Here is a 20,485-nt window from a genome sequence, read left to right on the forward strand (position 1 = left end):
TCACCACAGCAGCCCTGCTGCTAAATCACGTTTTCAGCCGGTGGGGCCTTCCCCTGTCCATCGACTCGGACAGAGGAACGCATTACACGTCAAACATTATGACCGTGCTTTTCAACATGTTGGGCGTGGAAGTTAAATTCCACATCACCTACCGCCCACAGTCATCCGGACAGGTGGAGCGAATGAACTGCACCGTGGTCAGCATGTCAAAGGAACATGCCAGCAGCCATGACGGGGACCGGGATACAAAGCTTCCTCTGGTCCTAATGCTAGTCCGCTCTACCTCACCATGCTCCACAGGGGTGACACTTTTCCAGATGATGACAGGAAGGCAAAGGACACTTCCCCTGAATCTCATCTACCAGCCCGAAGACGTCAGTGTGACAACCGTCTACACGGCACACCAGTGCGTCACTGACTTAAAAGACCGTCTCCGAACGACTTTCGCGTGGCCTCGAAAGAACCTAGAAGCCAGCGTGCAAAGTCCAGAGTACAAATGGGTTCATGCGAACCAAATTAAATCGTCCACCAAACTCTCCTCGCAGGGAAGGGAGCCTAACTCCGCCCCCGCCGAAGAGAACAATGCATAGCATTAAATAGGACAAGTGCATGTTCAATCAGGACACTTTAAACATGCACTAAATAAAGCAAGTGTCCATACATAACTTCACGTCTATAATTTCACACTCAGCCATAACACCATGCATTGCTTTGGAAACGCTCACAGAAGTGGTAAAGAATGACATGATGTATACTCAGGTTGTTAGAGATTTAATGCAGGACCTCACTCGAGAGGTTAGTTCATCCATAAATAGCCTTGCTGAAGGACGGATTCCTCCGTACCTGGTACCAGTAGATTTGGTTGAAAAGGTTCTCAAATCTGCCTCTAGTGAAACACTGCAACCACCACAAACGCACCTGGCGTACAGCCTAGGTAGTGCAATTCCAATATTTGTAAATCCTGACAACTTGGAGATAGGATTTATGCTAAACCTTCCCATCATTGAAAGAGCTAATGTGTATAGGCTTAAATCAGTATTGAATGTCGGTTTTTGGCAAGGTGAGACCCACGTACACCTACAAACTCCCTCAATATTGGCCTATCATGATGCTGACCCCAAACTTTATTTAGTCCCTAATTTGGATTTGTGTACCAAAACCAAAGACATCCACTGGGTATGCCCAAGCAACCCATTTATCAGAGATTGAAATAATAGATGTCTTTAAGGGATACAATTTCAGCATTGATGTCGGCATTGAAAGACAGCTTTTACTTGCAGGCACGCAGCTGATTAAATTCAGTCTCACTCCATCAGAGTTGAGCTCGGTCCCTCTGCTTCGCTTCCCCAGAGCTACAGAGTCGACCGACACTCACATTATGACCATTATTGTGGTTCTCCTTGTATTTGGATGGGCCATCATTACTGCGATGGCGTATGCAGCATACAAGCAGATCAAACAGTTGCAAACCAGGGTTGACGCCCTCACCTTTGTCGCTCCCAGGTTCGTAGCACCAGCTCCTTGAAGGCCATAAGCTGATTAGACTACGAACCGCTGTCTCTTTCCTTTCCCCTTTTCCCTCTCTCCTTTCTTTGGTTCAAAGTTCAAACCTGATGACCAATGAATGTATTGACGATGGTGATTGTGAAGTTTGCATTTCTTTTTTTTTTATTACTTTATTGTTGCCTTATTAGCCAATAGAAATGACTAGCTATAGCTTAGTCCTGCCCAGGCTAGGTCACTGACCCAGGCACAATGAATGCTTCGTTTTTCCTCCTCTTGGATGATGAACTGAACTGCATGGATCCCAATGGACTACTAGAAAGACTATTAGGTTGTTCCACTCATGCACAACGGATTTTCGTCACGCCAGAATGGACTTGGTTGTAGCTTTAAAGACTGTGACCAGCATCCCACTCTTCAAAGCTAAAGGGGGGTATGTTGTGCCAGTTCAGACGTGACAGAAAGCGGTAACGGACTACGTTACCCATGATGCAATGTGGTCAAAATGGCCACCAACTCATGTGGTCAAAATGGCCACCAACTCCCATCACGCAACACGGCAAAATGGCCGCCGATCAAGGAAACAGCATCAATTCGGGACGTAACGGACTGCGTTACCCATGATGCAATGTGGTCAAAATGGCCACCAACTCCCATCACGCAACACGGCAAAATGGCCGCCGATCAAGATAAGGTTGCTATAGTGATGGCTATAAAAGCCGATCACACACGATGAGCTTCCTTCTTCCCTGGCTTTTAGCCAACCCGAGAAGACACGCACAGCTGATTCCCACGCCACGTGTTCGATTGCTCGCTGGACCGAGATTTTTCGACGCAACGGTTATTCCCTGCTTTATAACAGGAGGTCGACTTAAATAAGTACTTTTAAATTCCCTCTGATCAAAAGACTGAGAGACGCCGCATCTCCCAGTGATCGAAGAGGACCCCGCTTTTGTCTGGCCAACAAAGCGACTGTTGAACCCGGAGGAAGAAACGAAGCAGCTTCTTCCCCGTCCCGCTGCAGCCTGTGGACAACAACGCTCGTCGAAGCGCGTCCAGAAAGCCACACTCGGAGCGTTCCGGACCAGCCCCGAGGCAACTCAAAGTAACGGGGTTTTTCCCCTTTCATTTCTGTCTCACCAGCAGGGTGTTTAGAAGTGCCTGGGCAGGCGGTAGAACTTTGTAGGTGTTGGTTAATGCTTTTATTCCACGACGAAGTTGGAATTATTTTGCTGAACATTTTCTTTGTACGTGCATGCATTTTACAATTGATTTGCTGTGTTGATTTGTGATCCATCAAGAACCCCGCCGTGGGTTACCGATTTATCTCTTTTCATCTTCTTCCCTGCTTCCCCCCTCTCTCTCTTTTCGCTCCTTATCAGTTTAATTTCTTTGTCCGAGCTCAAGTCGCGGGCTTTGCTTTAAACTCCTAGTTAGCCCCCCCCTCTCGAAACGAGGCATTGTCCCATCAGCGTAAGCGTGGTTACGTTATTAGGACCTCCCCTCATACGTCATCGTAGCAGCCATCTTGGGAGGGTCACGTGTATCTGGACTGTAGGTAGCTTAGCTGAACTAGCTTTGTGTAAGACATCAAAGCGTCCAGTGAGATTCCCGAAGCTGTTCTGTCTGTCAATGCTGATACGTGAAATGCCGATGTTTCGAGGGCGGTGTTAAACAACTTTGAGTTAAGTTAAGATCTGCTAACCGCTCATTTTAATCCATTGTTTATTTTGTTTTGTTCTTTATTTCCACATATATATTTTGCATGTTTTAGTTTAGTAATGAGTAAGAATTCCAAAGTTGTTTGAATCAGAGAATTACTGTAACAGGGAATTGCTTTTGGTTCAATAAAACCAACGACTGCGGAATAGAAATTGTTTTGTGTTCAATCCAATTCACAGTTGCATGGGTATTCAGAAATCAGAGCTAACCTCCTTTGGAGTTAACATCTGACATTAATACAGAGACAATATCATTGGATGGTGATAAGGAATAAGGATTTAAACTCTAATTGCAGTTACATTGGGGTTCTCACAGCCTGCTGGATAAACCTGGTCGGTTAACAGTCCGACCTGATCATTTATTCCAGCATAAATGAGTTCATAACAGAAAGTTAACTAATGCATTAGTGGTATAAATACTTATAAGCTTATAGCTAACATCACCACCATTTGAACTATATTTGTTATAGCGAAATTTTGAGTTGAATGATTTATTATTTAAATTATAATACCAAATTATAATTATAATAATAAGCATATTCAACCAGCTTATGGCATAGCAGGGGGGGGAATATTGAATAATAATATTTCCCTTTATAGACCCACAGGGGGGAACTCTGAGTTTTAACCATCCCTTAGAGAGCAGAGGGCTTCCACACTGAGTGCTTTCTGGGGAGCAATCTGCGGCTGAGGGTCTTGCTCAGAGACACATGGTGACAGTGTGTCAGGATCAAACCAGGTTTTTGCAGCTTTCTCAGAACACGTGTGCTGTTTTGACCACTAGGCCACCGCTACCCTATAGTAGTGTTGTAAAATGACTAAAATCAAAGATAAGGAGGCATTTTACTGGAGAGAGCTGGTGATTAAGCTCTCGTAGAAACATAAAAGATTTAATGATCAGGGAAGAGTTGGATGATAAGCCTAAATCAGAAGGAGGGCCAGAAAGTTCTTTCTTTTCTGCTATCATCTGCTTGGGCAGCAGCATCAGAGCCAGTGACTTAAAAAGGCTCAACTAGCTAATAACGAAGGGTGGCTCTGTTCTGGGAACCGCTTTGGAGTCTCTAGAGAAGATGTGGAAACAGGGATGCTACATAAAACGAGGAGCATGGGCAGTGCTGAGCATCCTCTTCATGCGTTTGTAATTCAATCAGAGTGTCCTCTGTCTGAGGCAGCTTTAGATCCACAGCAACACACCAAGATAGATATTTCCTGCCAACAACCACAACCATCTATAACGACTCTTTGAAGATCCTCAGTACTGAGAGTTACTGCACCAGTTAATTTCCTTTTAAGACACTGTTTTTAATTGAACTGAGCAACTCTAATAACTTCACTTTGACAAAACAAAGATACATTTTCGAGCCAACCACCAGCAAAGGTGGACGAAGAACCTTAAACCAATTCCACTTTCAAAAGCATGCTAACTTTTAATGAAAATACTCCTTATAAATCTTAGCAACAGCTTCATATTTGAATTGGACGGTTATTAATGATAACTTGATGAAATGAAGAACATTTTGGACATCTCTGAACATCCTCTCAATCAGAATGTTTAATTTCCCTTTGGGATTGGATGGGAAGTCGTTTTTGAACCGAACTCAATTTAGCCCTGAAACGTAGTAACTGAATTACTCAAAGCAAAGCTTGAAGATTTAAAGACAGCTTGAATTATTTCGATCCTGGACACCTTAAATTTTGAACGTTGAAAAGGAAAGTCCCATATATATTCACCCCCCACAGGCCCAGACGCCAAGGACGCCGCTGCAAATTGTGAGCAGACAGTGAACATTGTCCCCTAGTCTGTAAAACAAATACCGCGTTTCGAAGATTGGAGAAAGGAGCAAAATGGATGGACATCTGATTCACGGCTGGGGTTATATCACACAGTCCCATCACTGTGCAGCCCTCCCCCTGCAGACTCCCATTTCTCCCCTGGTTACATAAAGAGTTGCATAACCTGTTGTCTCCGAGTCTTTATCCAGGCCGCCCTGAAGAAGCTCACTTGTCCTCTCCTCGCAGCAGCATCAATTGACTTCCACTCAGCACCATGTTTGCTCAGTTGTGCTCCGTCTTGCTGGCTCTCTCCTCTCTGGCCGCTGCGTCTGATCCAGGCTGCGATGAGCTGATTAAACCCCTGGAGGACCGAAGCAAGGTAAGCGTCGCTGAGCCCCGACGGTGTAAAGAGGAATTCAGCTATATTTGGTTTTAAAACCAACTTTAGCCACCTTCATCGTGTTACAGTCCGACAATGAGACTTTTTTCTTTCAGTTTGTTGTGTGTGTAGTTTCATGCATGCACAAGACACCTCCATCAGGGCTTTGGAGCGTCAAAATGTTCAAAGAGCAACCGTTTGGTTTTCTGAACTGCTTGACCTCACTTGACTCACATACTGATAGCTTTCATGTCAAAATAATCTGGTTTGAGGGAGAAAAAAATATGGATGTCATTTTTAAAAACGTATTATTGGTGAGTTTTAGCAACAACAACAAAAAAAAAGTTCTTATTGACTTCTAGGTTTATGGGAAATGGATATTCTACGCTGCAACGTCTGACCGTGCAGAGGACCTGAAGTCGTACAGAATCTCCAGCAGCTCCTGGGTTAAAATCTCGCCCATACCTGACAGTGATGAATTCACAATGCACTACGTTGATAAAATGTGAGCTGCGACCCTCCAGAGATCACCTGTGAATTAAACTGTGACCGTCACTGCAAGTGTTTCCCTAAATTCTTTGTGTTTAATTTCTGTTTCATTCTCTTTGGCAGTGAAGGAAAATGTGTTTACGGGGCTGCTAATTCCAGCACTTCAGGAAACTCTACCAAAGTGATCTGTGAGTAGAGAACTGGGCTTATTGGGCTGTAAGCAGCATCTAGTGTTTTATAAAGACTGCTAACCGTCTGCTCCGTCTATTCTAGTTCACTTTAACTCCACTGCTCATGAGCATGTTGGGGGGTACCTGGAGACCTGCGCTGAATGTACCCTCTGGACAGACGAGACGGTGTCAGAGGTCAACGGGGAAGTCAGAAAAAGCAAGAACCTCTTCCTCTTCAGTGAGTTTTCTGCCTTTTGTTCGCAAACACTATGCTCTCTAGAAACCAATGGAGTGGTGTTTTTGGACTAATTCTTGAAATAACGTCCACCTTCTCCACTAACTTCAGCAAAGACAGGAAGACTGGAGACCGCTGATCGAGAGGTTTTGGAAAAACAGGCCAAGTGTCTCAACCTCTTGCCAGATTTCTATTTTCCGGATACTACAGGTAGGGTCGTCTCTTTCCATCTGTACCTCACAGCGCTGTGATTTTTTTCAGGATGTACTGAGTCTGGATTTCCCTTCTGTTTCAGACCTATGTCCTGAAGAAAGCGAGACTACCGCTGCCCCCACAGACGCAAACACAGAGAGACAATAAAGTCATCGCCTTCACTCGGCATCTCACAGCTGGTGTTCCTGGAGTCTTTTAAGTGAACCTGCTTGGAGAAAACACTTTCCCAGTTAAACCCCCATGCATCACTTTTTCCTTCCTGTTCAGAAATAAACTTTCACTAGTCGTGTGCAAATTCAGTACTATGTTCTTGATGTGTTCAATTATGCTGAGAGAAATAGAAATCATTAGCCTGGAAACGTTGTTTTAACTATTTTTATTTAGAGTTCACTGTTAGAGACGTCCAAAGCTGTTCCAAAAATCCAATGCTGGCATCCTCTAAAATGTGGAAGTGTTTTTCTTTTCTTTGAAAACAAGTGAAATGCTTCTTTGATCCCGAGAGTTTACTTTCGCTTTAAATGTGACGTTTAATCTCACTGAACATCAATGGAGTCCGTTTTTTTTGTGTGTGTGTCCTAGTGGTTTGCCTCTGCTCTCCTTCAATGTTGAATTTATTTTCACCCCTCTCTTTGAGGGGATTCTCTGACAAGTATTTAAGAGAGAAAATGTATAAGAAGGGAACACACTCCAAAAGGATAGGATTAGCTTTTGATGGAAAACCCCTGGAAGGCCAACATGGCCGACAACACATGACGTATTAGACGTTATTTGCACCTTCTGTTGAATGCTTGAACGCACTGTGTGATTTTATGCATTTGTTGCATTTACAGTACATGTAGTTGTTTGCATGAAAAGTAAATATAGCGGTCTACCTAAAGGGCAAACAGTTTAACAGCGCACCCGCTATGAAGTAATTGAATATTTTCACTTTGGCAAATAAAATGGATGAATGACGGTTTACCATTAAACCAAGTAGTGTTCGCTAAAACCGTGTCTCTGAGTTTTTGGCATGTTTACACAATGAGTCTATGCAGAATAAAGGTCATTGTTTATATGCTAACAAAGTTCAATCACATGTCAGCAATGCGCAAACAACTGGTCCACGTCCAAAGGTCTCATTCCTGGACATCCCTGGTATGGCTCTTGGCCACCTGGACCTTTCCCCCACCCCACACACACACATCCCCACACACACCTCCAACACCCTCCTCCCCTATCTCTTAATCCTTTTTCCGATCAGCCCACTGACAAGTAAAGGCTGCTAGTGCCGCAAAAATGAAAAAACAAAAAAGGAGTCAGCCTTCAGGGTCTGAAAACACAAACTTTTAGACAATTAAACACTGACTGTGCTGTACATTTAGAAACCACACCTATTAAATTAGGTTTTTATTTAAGTTTTAAGGGCTTCCTTTTATGTTAATGCTTTCATATTACAAACAGATGCAACAAAAAAAAACCTAGCTAGAACGTTTGCATCTATTTTATACTTATAATAAAGTTTACGTTAACCTGTTTTCAGGGAAGATCTTGGGATGGTTATTACTTTAGAGCAGCTTTCTCATCAAATGAGTCTTTCCTTGTTCATTAAACTGAAGATCTCTTGTTTTGCTGTTTCTTTAAGGTCTTGCTTCCTCTAAACAATGCCTGTCCAAAGTGTGGCCCAGGGGCCATTTGTGGCCCCGTGCAGATTTTGTACAGCCCTGCACCTGCATTTCAAGAAAGATTCAGCTAACCGGCTCTGGTGGCTGGTGCAGATGAAAACTTTTTATTTTTAATTGGGGCTAAATTATCAAAGGCAAGTTAAAATCTTACAATTGAATGTTAGGTACAACACAAAACATTTGTCTCATAATAACTACACGTAATATTCTCTTTAATTTCACAGTAAATAGGACCACATTCAACAATTCTTACTCAAATGCAGACTTTGGTGCATTAAAATCTCAGTGGATTTAATTTATTAAAATTAGCTATGTACATATATATATATATATATATATATATATATTATTGAAGTGATCATATTTTGTTAAGCAAATTCAAAATTTCTTTTTTTATTATTATTTATTTATTGGCCCTTGAGTGGTTTTTTACTTGACAATTTCAGCCCAGGAGCTGAAAAGTTTGAAAAGCCCTGCTCTACACTGAGGCTCTGACCAGCAGGGTGGGCATTCAGCTTCTCCCAAAATAACCTAAAAAATAAATCTCAAATCAAAAAAGTTAATTCAACGGGCCGTTTAGCTGAGCACCTAAATATTAGTACTTATCAGAACAAATTAGAAACATTGAAGTTGCCACATAACCTCAGCTGCAGGATTTGCTGTTTTTTGGAGAAAAAACTGTCGGCATAAAGAAGGGGTTCCCAAAGTGGTGGTCGGGACCCCCCCTGGGGTCACATTTATATAATATTCCACCCACCAAAAGGGGGTCACCAGACTCTGGTACTGTCTTCTTTTTTTTTCCTGTGTTGAGTCTGTTTGGTGAAGCAAAGGGACTGAAACTGACTCAAAATGCCCAGTTGGCTCAATACATGAAATTGATGCTCAGGTTAAAGCATCTGAGCGTTAGCATTAGCTGCCGGACTGCTAATGCTTACCATTGTGCCATGTTTAGACCTTTTTCATCTTTGAAAAGTCACCAAACGCAGCCTTCAAACCAGTTACTCTGTTGAGTACTGGGTATCACTTCTATAAAGGGGATAAAAAGACTGTTCCTTTGCAGAAAGGTCATGAAAATGTCTGAGTGGATATAAAAACACTAAACTATGCTGGATTAGTCAACAGTAAATCAAACGAATCCAACATGGGAAAAAGGGCCAAGATTACCTGGCATTAGATCCAGGCTCTGGTGTGAAGTTTAACTGATTACGTCACTTTGTGCCGGTTCTGTACAGCCCGCCCACGCCAAACCTCTCTCCCTCTCTCTCTCTCTCTCTCCCTGTTACGTGACATGTTATCTCCTACTCTTCACCCAGGCCGTCCTAAAGGAGCTCACTTGTCCTCTCCTCGCAGCAGCATCCACTTGACCTCCGTTCCACTCCTCGCCATGTTTGCTCAGTTGTGCTCCGTCTTGCTGGCTCTCTCCTCTCTGGCCGCTGCGTCTGATCCAGGCTGCGACGAGCTGATTAAACCCCTGGAGGACCGAAGCAAGGTAAGCGTCGCTGAGCTCTGACGTTCACAGATCAAGTAAAAAAAAACAACGTATCATTACGTCAACAATCGAGCAAGGATATTACTTCGTCTTTGGGAGTTGTGGGTTGCCGTACGTTTTTCCAAAGCGCCACAAAGTTTGCCTTTTGGAAATGCGACTTTAGGTTTTTGTTCTTCTGTCTTCACAGATCTATGGGAAATGGGTGTTACACGCTGGAGCATCCGACAGCGAGCAGAACCTGAAGGCCAAGAAAATCGTGAACAGCTCCTGGGTTAAACTCTCCGCCATACCCAACAGTGATGAATTCACTATGCACTACATAGACAAAATGTAAACTCACTTGGACATCCTAAGTCAATTTCCTTGTTTGTGCCTCAGAATCGGCAAGATAAAGTTGATTCTGATTCGAATATTACTCTTATTACCTTTAGGGTAAATTGTTGTGTTAAATTCACATTTTAAAGCGGTTATTATCTTAATCTGTCATTGGCAGCGAAGGGAAATGTGTTTGCGGAACAGTCGAGTCCAGCACCACAGGAAACGCCTCCAAGGTCATCTGTAAGTAGATGCGGGCGCTTCCTGCTTTAATCCACGAAACCCCCGACGCTCCTGGCACCAAAAATTGCTGACGTTGTGTCTCATCCGGTCTAGTTCACTATAACTCCACCACCTACGAGCACATCGGCCGCTTTTTGGAGACGTGCGCTGACTGCGCCCTCTGGACAGACGACGCGGTGGCCGAGGTCAACGGGGAGGCCAGAAAAAGCAGAAACCTCTACATCTTCAGTGAGCTCCCTGTTTATTTCTTCAACTTCCTGTTTGTGATCGTCCATCTTTAATAAAGAGCACAACAATTGACAGATTGATCCAATTTTTCCATATTAATAATGTTCGCCTTGCCCTTAAAAAATTTCAGCAAAGACGGGAAAACTGGACCCTGCCGATCTGGAGGTCTTCAAGAAGCAGGCAAAGTGTCTCAACCTCTTACCCGACTTCTATTACCTGGAAACTACAGGTAAAATTCAGCCTTTCTTTCTGTACTTAGCTGTCTGTAGGCCCTAGTATTCAATGTAACTCGGCTAACATTGTGTTGCAGACCTGTGTCCTGAAGAAAAGGAGCCTACCACGGCGCCCACAGAGGTTGACCCGACAGAACAGTAGTTCAAGTTTTCGTCTTCGCTCTCCACCCTCATACCCGCTGTTCCCGAAGTCTTTGCATCTAATCAGCATTCAAATGTGATTTCTGTGTTATCTCCTTGAGGCATAACTCGTTTTACTGTTTTTTTTTGTTTGTTTTTTTGGAAATAAACTATGTAGTCTGCTGCAAACCATTCCCTGCTGTGTGTTTGTTCTATTTCAAGATAAACTTTATTGACACATGAAAAACAGTATTTATTACGCTTCAAAGCAAAGCAAAGAACACATGAGTGAAAATGTGTATGTATGTCTTTGTTTTCTTTTGTGAATGCGTTTTTGTTTTCCTTGTAGGTAGGTAGGTAGGTAGGTAGGTAGGTAGGTAGATACTTTATTCCTCCTATGAAGGAAATTATTTTGTCACAACAGCATAAAACAAGGAAACATACATAAACCTGTTTCTAGGTTCCTACACATTCTGGAAACGTCTGGAAATTGATTGAACAATTGAAAATTGAAATTGTCTAAAAAGTGTCAGTCCATCAGTCCATCAGTCTGTGGATTTTATGCAAAATCGGCAACAAATAGCGATTGTTAATTTTTTGTTGTTTGTTCTTCGGGGGGGGGGTTTGTTTGTTTTGTACTCCTTGTTTTCAAAAGGGGTAAAGATAGAGGATATAATTTAAAACTGTTCCTTTAAATTCTCTATAAAAGGGAACATTGGTTTGGTGGGCTTAAATTTCTCTTTTTGCTTGTAAAAGTCCAGCTCTTTGAACTCTGGTTTTATCTCAACTAAACTTTATCTGAACTAAACTTCAGATTACAGTTTTTATTGATTGCTTTGACGCAGCAGTCAACTCAAAACCCACATTTTTCAAAACAGTTAACGCAGAGGTCTAAACAGTGGCAACAATGGTCAAAATTACACATTTTGTTTGCAAAAGCCTCCAACTCTGCCAAAACATTTAAAGTATTAACCAAAAGCAAAAATTGCCCTCAAACAACACAACCTACACACAAATGTTTGAGCCCTTCCAATCATTCGTTACACAAGGAGCAACAAAATACAAAATACCACACTCAATGTGAATCAGTGCAGCATTGCTGGTCATTGTAGCCAAAGACTGTACGCAGCTTACATGTCAGTGTCATTTGTAATCAACTTTGCCTTATTGCAAAAAATGGATCCAGAATCAGATATGCTGTGATCCAAATTTTATTGATTATTTATTTATTTATTTATTTATTTATTTATTTATTTACAGTTTTTATTGGTTGCTTTGACACAGCAATCAACTCAAAACCCACATTTTTCAAAACAGTTAACGCAGAGGCCTAAACAGTGGCACCAATGGTTAAAATTAAACATTTTGTTTGCAAAAGGCTCCAACACTGCCAAAACATTTAACATATGATCCAAAAGCAGATTTTGCCCTCAAACAACACAACTTGCACACAAATGTTTGAGCCCTTCCAATCATTCGTTACACAAGGGGCAACAAAATTCAAAACACCACACTCAATGTGAATCAGTGCAGCATTGCTGGTTCATTGTAGCCAAAGACTGTACGCAGCTTACATGGCAGTGTCATTTGTAGTCAAATTTGCCTTTTTGCAAAAAGTGGAAAAAGTGCAAAAAGTGATGCAAATTTTATTGATTCTTCATTCTTTTTTTCCAGATAAACAAATGAAATATTCCAAAAAATGAAAGTTTCCAACAGAAATTACTAGGGCTGCTTGTTCCTTCTAGTCCATTCTGTCCTGATGAATAGGCCACATGGCCTCATCTACGTCACATTCAATATTTTCCCTTGAGATGCACCTAGCGAAAAATCTTCTTGCATGCCTGATCCATCCTTGACATGCCTCTGCATCTACATCTTGTGCAGCAGCAGTCATTGCATTGAGCGAGGGCATCTGCTCATAGGGGCAGTGATCATATACTTTCCATCGTCATGCACTGAAGAATTCCTCTATAGGAATAGATAGAGATGTATATACTGTATAGCAGCAATACCTGCTGTCCCGTCGAAAAACTCTTACAATGGATGCAGCCGTGTTGCTATTGAGAAAAGTTTGGACTCTTTGTCCTGCACCTCTAAGTGAAAGGCCATGATTTACCACATGATCAATCATAGATGCCCAAATTTCATCTGTAACTTCAGCCCTTCCAGCTACCCTGCCACTTCACACACGGATTCCTCTTCCTCATAATCTTCTTCCCCTGACCCATCTACCTCTTACTCTGACTCTCATCTGCCTTACGTTGACCATTCATGCTTGCAAAGAACAACACACAACATGGCACCTTTTACGCAAAGCTTGCAAACTAACTGCAAATTGAAAAAATGTGTAAAGAAGTGTCAATCAGGTGCTTCAGTGATTTCATACTGATCAAGAAGTTTCTAAGAGCTTGGAACAAATGGTTTCTGTTTTGCTGCCACAGCTAAAGCAATGGAGTTTGGACTGCATGAATGACATCTGCGTTAACTGTTTTGCAAAAGAGCGGGGAAAATGAGTCAAACCAATGAGAATGGGTTAACTCGTTTGCAAGAGGTGTCTTTTGCTCTGCTGAGGTGGTGATGATGAAAACTGAGAGGTTGCCAGTTTCTTCAAACAGGTCAAAGCAATCAATAAAAACTGTATTTTTCAGATTGTGGCTACAACTGAAATATTACAACAGACGATACTAGAGCTGTCTGTCCCTTCTAGTCCATTCTGTCCTGATGAATAGGCCACATGCCTCAACTACATCACACTCAATATTTTCCCTTGAGATGCACCTAGGGAAAAATCTTCTTGCATGCCTGATCCATCCTTGACATGCCTCTGCATCTATATCATGGGCAGCAGCAGTCATTGCATTGAGCAAGGGCATCTGCTCATAGGGACAGTGATCATATACCTTCCATCTCCATGCACTGAAGAATTCCTCTATAGGAATAGATGGATATATCTGTATATACTGTATAGCAACATTACCTGCTCTCCCGTCGAAAAACTCTTACAATGGATGCAACTGTGTTTCTATTGAGAAAAGGTTGGACTCTTTGTCTTGCACTTCTAAGTGAAAGGCCATGATTTACCACATGATCAATCATAGTTGCCTGAATTTCATCTGTAAATTGAGCCCTTTCAGCTACACCGCCACCTCACACATGGATTCATCTTCCTCATAATCTTCTTCCCCTAACCTATCTACCTCTTACTCTGACTCTCATCTGCCTTACGTTGACCATTCATGTTTGCAAAGAACAACACACAACATGGCACCTTTTACGTAAAGCCTGCAAACTGACTGCAAATTGAAAAAAATGTGTAAAGAAGTGTCAATCAGGTGCTTCAGTGATTTCATTCTGATCAAGAAGCTTCTAAGAGCTTGGAACAAATGGTTTCTGTTTTGCTGCCACAGCTAAAGCAATGGAGGTTGGACTGCATGAATGACATCTGCGTTAACTGTTTTGCAAAAGGGTGGGGAAAATGTGTCAAACCAATGAAAATGGGTTAACTCATTTGCAAGAGGTGTCTTTTGCTCTGCTGAGGTGGTGATGATGAAAACTGAGAGGTTGCCAGTTTCTTCAAACAGGTCAAAGCAATCAATAAAAACTGTAAGTGCTAATGGAAGACTTTTCGGGACAAGCCTTAATTCAAGTTTCATCTTTTCTGTTTTTCTTTGTACTTGCAGTTGCTGTTAGAAAAGATATTCTATATAATCTCCTTTCCATTCGCTGCGGGCTGTTTTTGAAAGTGCTCCCATCCCACCTTTAGCCCTCCTTTAACACTCCAATCAGCCAGATGTGCCAAGATTTGCACAAACAACTGTCCAGTATTTCCAACCATTTCTCAGACCTGTTTCTTCAGTTTAACATGAATTTCATGCTCAGAACAGCTTCATCCCTGCAGGTATTGCTCAGCCGCTGGTCGCTGTGCTTATTGTCCATGATGTTTCTGTTGCCTCTCCACGTGTCGCGTGGATTGTTGCTGCTGAAGTGGTCCTCGATGCACTGCTTGTACCTTTGCTTGTACCTTTGCTTGGCTTTCTGGATGCCTTTTTTAAGTTCACTTCTAGCCCTGCTGTAGGCCAGTCTGTCTCCAGATCTGAACGCTGCATCCTGGGCATTCAGCAGGTACGCACTGACCTGTCCACCCATGGTCTCTGGTTAGGAAACACTCTGATTGTCTTTGTGGGTGGAACAGCATCAATGCATAAGTGGATATAGGAAAGCCTAGATGATTTTTAGCTTTCTAAGTCAGCGCCCTCTTTAAATACATCTCAGTTGTTTCCAAAACAGTCCTGTAGAGTTGAGCAGACCTGTTCTGTCCAAACATAGACAACTTTATTGTCATTTTGTATGTACAGAGTGCATACAGAACGAAATTTCATTGCATACAGCTTGCAAGAGTATAGTGAGATTCCAGGTGGAATAAGGCAACATTACAACATAACCTGAACGTTTTTTATCAATGATCATGGCGGCTTCTGGATTACTGTTCATTTGGTCAGTAACAAAGCAGTGGAGCTGCTCCAAAGCTAGCTTAGCAATAGCTTTTGGCAAGATGTGCACTGCAATGATTATCACAGAGCTGAGCTCTCTTGCCAGTTTAAATGGTCTGTATCTGTAAGGTATAAAGAGTGCTCCAGGCGAGGCTCGAACTCACAACCTCGGCATTGCTCTACAGTGTACTGTCATATAAGTACCGCGCGCTAACCGATTGCACCACTGGAGCCCACAGAATCCACCTGTGGGTGATCTGGTCTTAGTTGAAATACTGCTGCTCTGTGATGACCTCAGATGTTTGTTTAGAGAATATTGGAGAGCAAACAGCATCATGAAGTTCAGGAAAGACACCACACAGGTCAGGGATAAAGTTGTAGAGAACTTTAAAGCAGACCTAGGCTCTAAGAAGATTTCCCAAGCTCTGAACATCTCACGGAGCTCTATTCTATTCATCATCTGGAAATGGAAAAAGAGTACAGCACAACTGTGAACCTACCCAGACCAAGCCATCCACCTAAACTTACCAGCTGAACAAGGAGAGCACTGATCAGAGATGCAGCCAAGACTCTGGACAAACTATAGAGATCCACAGCTCGGGTGGGGGAATCTGTCCACATTAATTGTGCACAAATTTGTTTTTATTGAAGAGTGGCAAGAAGAAAGCCATTGTTAACGTAAAACCATAAGAAGTCCCGTTTTTAGTTTGCCAGAAGCCATGTTTGGGACACATCCAACATGTGGAAGAAGGTGCTTTGGTCGGACAAGACCAAAGTTGAACTTTTTGGCTAAAATGCAAAATGCTTTGTGTGGCGGAGAACTAACACTGCACATCACCTTGAACACACCATCCCCACTGTCAGGTATGGTGGTGGCAGCATCATGCTCTGGGGGTGCTTCTCTTCAGCAGGGACATGAAAGATGGTCAGAGTTGATGGAAAAAAGGATGGAGTTGATGGGCTACAATGGAATGGCTTTAAACAAAACATATTCATGTGATAGAACGGCCCAGTCAAAATCCAGACCATAACCAAAAGTCTGTGGCAAGATCTGAAATCTGCTGTTCACAAACACTCTCCATCTAATATGACTGAGCTTGAGCTGTTTTGAAAAGAAAAATGGGCAAAATGTCAGTCACTAAATGTGCAAAGCTGGTAGAGACTTACCCTAAAAGACCTGCAGCTGGAGCTGCAGCAAAAGGTGGTTCCACATAGTACTGACTCAGGGGGGCTGAATACTTTATTTGTGAAAATAAGTAAACGTGTATAATTTTCTATTTCACAATTGTTTTACCACTTTGTGTTGGTCTTGCACATAAAATTCCAATAAAATACATTCATATTTGTGGTTGCAATGTGACAATATGTGGAAAAGTTTTGCAAGCCCCTGCATGAACCCGACAAACAGAGTGTTTCACAGTAAGCTTCGAATTTACATTTGAAGAAAAATGATTGTGCCAAAACAAAAAAAAAGAGTCCTGAGATCCAGAAAAGACCTCAAATACAAAAACAGTAAGCTGACAAAACTGTCACCAAATCAGAAAAAGGTTTCCAAGTCGGTTCTAATATTAAGACCAGGATGCTGATTATTTGCATTATTAGATTATTAACAAGTCGGTCATCAGAGGCCAAGGAGTATTTTATTAGTGTGGACTCAAACATTTTGCCCAATCTTTTAAAAGATTCTCTCCGCCATGAAAAGAAGAGATGAGGACAGAATGGGGGGGGGGGACGTTTCCATGTGCTTTTTGTCTCGCGTCTCTGCAAGGGCCTGACACTCTGGGCGAGATTCAGCTCACGTAGAGACGCGCGGGGGTCCTGCTATTCACACTTTGCCAGCTGCTTGTTATGTAACAAGATAAATAGGACAGGGGTTCCTGCTGAGTGGAGGCGAAAAGTTAAACTCTTGTTTCCCAGAGTGACCGAGCGTGTGTGTGTGTGTTCAGCTGTTGCATCTGCGTGAGCGTGCGTGTCTGGAACACCATATTAAATTTTTTTACTAAGAAAATCAAACAAACAGGTGTCAGGTCTTTGATGGGACCTTGGTGCATCGGGACAAGCAGAGGGGGGAAAAAAGCAAAATTTTTCTAAATTTTCCAAGAGAGAACGTGGGTGAGTGCAAAGCTGTGGTCTCGTGGCCCAGCCCCCTGTGAGAAGGCGTCCCTCGGGTCCTTTGAGGGTTTGAGGGGGTCTGTAGCTGGCAGCAGGGTCCCTGACATCAGTGTTGTTCCCCGGCTGCCTGCTGTCTCCAACCATGATGGCTGCACAGCTGGTCGTAGCTCTGCTGGCTTTCACCTCCCTGAGCGCCGCGTCCGAGCCGGACTGCAAGGAGCTGGTGAGGCCTCTGGTGCTGGACAGCCACAGCCCTGTGAGTATATCTGTGGGGGGGTTTGTTAGGAGAATGAGGACATAACGCGAGGAGCCTCCAAACACTGACTTCACATTAAAGCACACTGAGTTCTCCACGTTGAAAGGATCCAGTAATTTACTGGAAGGTTTTGGCAGTGGTGGTTTATCGGGATGCTGGTATTTCCAGATTATGGCTGAAAGGGGTGAAGAAGATTTTCAATGCGTTTGTCTCAACATAATGATGTACGACAACGTGCTTTCCATTTGGTAATACAAGCAGACCCCAGATATATTATAGTCGGTTTAGGCAATGCTCCTAACAAAAAATGGTTTATGGTTTCTCATAGCTTATAGTTCCAGACAGCTAAATTCTGCTATAGCTGCAGTTTTATATGGGACTACATCACTGCGTCTTGTTCTTTTCTATTCACCCAGAGCTCTCTTGCCAAGGAAGGATATATTATGTTACTGAATACTTTTACTACTAAGTCATTAATGATTCTTTTGTTTTAATTCTAAGAAAAGTAGTAACTTCTTCTTACTCTTTGTGTTGCAATACCCTAGTCGTGGATTTATGTAAAACCCTTCCTTTAAACTTTTTTTTACCTTTTTATTTTCTGCAATTTTCTTTTCTTTATCTTTTTTTATTTTTATTTTCTTTTGTTTTTGCATTCCTTTCCACATGGTCATAAACTGCCCTTTGTTTTTGTTTTTTTTGTTGTTGTTTTTTTTTACAATGACAGAACAATAGTCATTTATTGCTGTAGCACTAATAAAAGCTAGAAGCTCATGTGGAAATAATGACCACCGGTAGCAGCGTTGTAAGAAAAACAGACTACAATATTAAAATGAAGGCACTATCGATAGTCAATAAAATAAGAGGCAAATAAGAAAAGGATCAGGAAATAAGTGTAATCTGCATCGGTGCTGCATTAACATCAGGGCTGAGTTACATGTGCAGTAATTTCATGTGCAGATCTACGGAAAGTGGATCCTCCACGTCGGTTCCTGGGACAAGCACGACCTGAAGACGGACCTGCTGTCGGTGCACAGCTCCTGGGTGGAGCTGTCGCCCACCTCCGACAGCGGGGTCATCTCCCTGTACTGGGCCGACCGTCTGTAAGGACCCCGCTGAACGTTAACGGCCTGATTTTAGCGTCTTATCGATGAGCTCTGTGGTTTCCAGTGTCAATTGACGGTGCTGACGTGGGGACCTTGTTCTTTGTTTTTCTCATCACAGCAGTGAAGAGAAGTGCCTTCAGGGCACGGCGAACATCACCATATCAGGAATAACAAGCCACACCGCCTGTATGTATTTTGATGCTTTTTTTCTTACTGACTCGCTCTTTATGTGGGAGTAGCACGCAGATAAATCACGTTAGAAAGGCTCAGGTGGGTTAAATGAGCTAATCCACTAACATCTTCCTCACATCTGGGTTCTTTTTTGGAGCTTGGCTTTCATCGTCTGCAAAACAGCCACTCCGATCATCCCAAACACACAACAAGTTGAGAAATGTCCCCTCCTGTGTTTTACAGTTATAATCAACGGCCACACTTCCTATCACGACGGGAAGTATTATGGGACATGCAGCGACTGTCTCCTGTCTGAGGACACCACCCTCCTCCCCGACGGCAAATCAAAGGGCCGATACCTGTTTCTGTTCAGTGAGACATCTTCCCTTTTACTCTCTGCCACACGGTCGAAAGGGAAACACCGTGTTCTGGGTCTAACATGTTCCCCTTTCTGTGCAGCGCGCACTGGAGCTCTGGAGCCGTCTGAGCTGGAGACCTTCAAGAAGCAAGCAGAGTGTCTCGGGTTTCTCCCTGAGCATCACTTCGTAAGCACAGGTCAGTCCTTTTTTTTCCAGTCCTCCTCTCAGCACAAAGTTTTTGTTTTTTTTATGTGTGTGTGTGTGTGATTGTTTTCTCGTCCCATTCCAGATCTGTGTCCAGACGACAGGGAGAGCACGACGACCGCTGCTGAGAAAACAGAGGAGGATCAAGCTGAGGAGGCTCAAGCTGAGGAACAGCCAGCTGAGAATTAGAGGACAGAGATGTCAGAGCTCTGTGGGGAGCGTCCGCGTCCCCACGAGAGTCCAGCCTGAACTAAACCGCATTATCACCTCGCAGCAGAGTTAAAGGCCTTTAGATCAACTCGTCGTAGTTTAGCCTCCACAATTAAATCTTGTTAAACTGATTTAGTTTCAATTGTGTGATTTTGTTGTTGTTTTTTTTGCTCCATTTGGTGAACGTGGTGAATAAAAGCTGTTTTTAATCTCTCTGCGTGGCGTTCTCTGTTTTTTTTTTTTTTTTTTTCGTTTGTGGCTCGGTGGAACCAACACAGGCTGTCGCTGGGTAACGCCCAGCAGGAGAGAGAAAGATGCCAGGCAGACAAGCGAGCTTATGAAAAAGCTCACTCTGATGCTTTGTGCAGACCTTGTGAAAGGTTGTGGCTCTGTGCCGGAGTTCATTCAGGAGGAAAAGGTGTTTTGCAACAGAGGACCATTGAAGCAGGTCTTTCAGAGCTGTCCCCAAAAGTAAATCTGCATGTCCCCGAGTGGTTCCTGCAGAGGCTTTGCAGGAACATTAGAGCGTGTAGAACAGCCCCCCCCCCCCCTCGCCCCCCCTCCTCCTCCCCTGTTTTTAGCACTTACACAACAACCTCTTGTTGTGTAAAAGCCCAGAGGGAAAATGAGTCGGCGTCAGAAGGTTTGTGTTGCAGGGTCAGTAGCATCCGCTGTCCGAGCATGGCTCTGTCCGCCGCCTGCTTTCTGCTGACTCTCGCCTCCCTCAGCGCAGCATCTGCCCCAGACTGCCAGGAGCTGGTCCAGCCTTACATGCCGGAGGAGCCAGAGCAGGTCAGTCCTACTTACT

At 43.1% G+C, this 20,485-nt stretch overlaps 3 protein-coding genes and 1 non-coding gene across 5 annotated transcripts; 3 read left to right on the forward strand and 1 right to left on the reverse strand.

The window, feature by feature from the left end:
- Positions 1–5,172: 5,172 nt before the first annotated feature.
- LOC105925477 lies at positions 5,173–7,471 on the forward strand. Its single transcript, XM_012861349.3, has 6 exons — positions 5,173–5,376; positions 5,739–5,881; positions 5,989–6,053; positions 6,139–6,273; positions 6,382–6,480; positions 6,566–7,471. The coding sequence occupies exons 1-6, from the start codon at positions 5,272–5,274 to the stop codon at positions 6,628–6,630; spliced, it is 612 nt and encodes a 203-aa protein (XP_012716803.2). The 5' UTR covers positions 5,173–5,271; the 3' UTR covers positions 6,631–7,471.
- A 1,955-nt stretch (positions 7,472–9,426) lies between these two features.
- Positions 9,427–10,966, forward strand: LOC105925476. Its single transcript, XM_012861348.3, has 6 exons — positions 9,427–9,633; positions 9,821–9,963; positions 10,127–10,191; positions 10,285–10,419; positions 10,550–10,648; positions 10,730–10,966. Exons 1-6 carry the CDS (start codon positions 9,433–9,435, stop codon positions 10,792–10,794), a joined length of 708 nt encoding a protein of 235 aa, XP_012716802.2. The 5' UTR covers positions 9,427–9,432; the 3' UTR covers positions 10,795–10,966.
- Positions 10,967–15,401: 4,435 nt separating this feature from the next.
- On the reverse strand, positions 15,402–15,495 carry trnai-uau. Its single transcript has 2 exons — positions 15,458–15,495; positions 15,402–15,437 (listed from the first exon to the last, which is right to left on the reverse strand). It is a non-coding gene; the product is annotated as a tRNA-Ile (tRNA).
- Positions 15,496–17,294: 1,799 nt separating this feature from the next.
- LOC105925488 lies at positions 17,295–19,894 on the forward strand. Of its 2 annotated transcripts, none has more exons than XM_036143636.1 (6): positions 17,295–17,630; positions 18,588–18,730; positions 18,855–18,919; positions 19,148–19,276; positions 19,364–19,459; positions 19,553–19,894. In XM_036143636.1, exons 1-6 carry the CDS (start codon positions 17,517–17,519, stop codon positions 19,654–19,656), a joined length of 651 nt encoding a protein of 216 aa, XP_035999529.1. In that variant the 5' UTR covers positions 17,295–17,516; the 3' UTR covers positions 19,657–19,894. The 2 variants fall into 2 exon arrangements, with proteins under 2 accessions (XP_035999529.1, XP_012716814.3); XM_012861360.3 differs by having other exon boundaries at positions 17,315–17,630; positions 18,852–18,919.
- Positions 19,895–20,485: the final 591 nt, after the last annotated feature.

Source organism: Fundulus heteroclitus, chromosome 12 (genome assembly GCF_011125445.2).
Source record: "Fundulus heteroclitus isolate FHET01 chromosome 12, MU-UCD_Fhet_4.1, whole genome shotgun sequence".
NCBI lineage: Eukaryota > Metazoa > Chordata > Actinopteri > Cyprinodontiformes > Fundulidae > Fundulus > Fundulus heteroclitus.

Excerpts from the sequence above, each read along its gene's own strand:
- LOC105925488 (XM_012861360.3), top strand. The coding sequence starts at position 17,517 with ATGATGGCTGCACAGCTGGTCGTAGCTCTGCTGGCTTTCACCTCCCTG. Across the intron at positions 17,631-18,587 it reads TGCTGGACAGCCACAGCCCT|ATCTACGGAAAGTGGATCCT; the intron begins GTGAGTATATCT and ends TTTCATGTGCAG. Across the intron at positions 18,920-19,147 it reads AATAACAAGCCACACCGCCT|TTATAATCAACGGCCACACT; the intron begins GTATGTATTTTG and ends TGTGTTTTACAG.
- LOC105925476 (XM_012861348.3), top strand. The coding sequence starts at position 9,433 with ATGTTATCTCCTACTCTTCACCCAGGCCGTCCTAAAGGAGCTCACTTG. Across the intron at positions 10,420-10,549 it reads CAGAAACCTCTACATCTTCA|CAAAGACGGGAAAACTGGAC; the intron begins GTGAGCTCCCTG and ends AAAAAATTTCAG. Across the intron at positions 10,649-10,729 it reads CTATTACCTGGAAACTACAG|ACCTGTGTCCTGAAGAAAAG; the intron begins GTAAAATTCAGC and ends ATTGTGTTGCAG.
- LOC105925477 (XM_012861349.3), top strand. The coding sequence starts at position 5,272 with ATGTTTGCTCAGTTGTGCTCCGTCTTGCTGGCTCTCTCCTCTCTGGCC. Across the intron at positions 6,274-6,381 it reads CAAGAACCTCTTCCTCTTCA|CAAAGACAGGAAGACTGGAG; the intron begins GTGAGTTTTCTG and ends CACTAACTTCAG. Across the intron at positions 6,481-6,565 it reads CTATTTTCCGGATACTACAG|ACCTATGTCCTGAAGAAAGC; the intron begins GTAGGGTCGTCT and ends CTTCTGTTTCAG.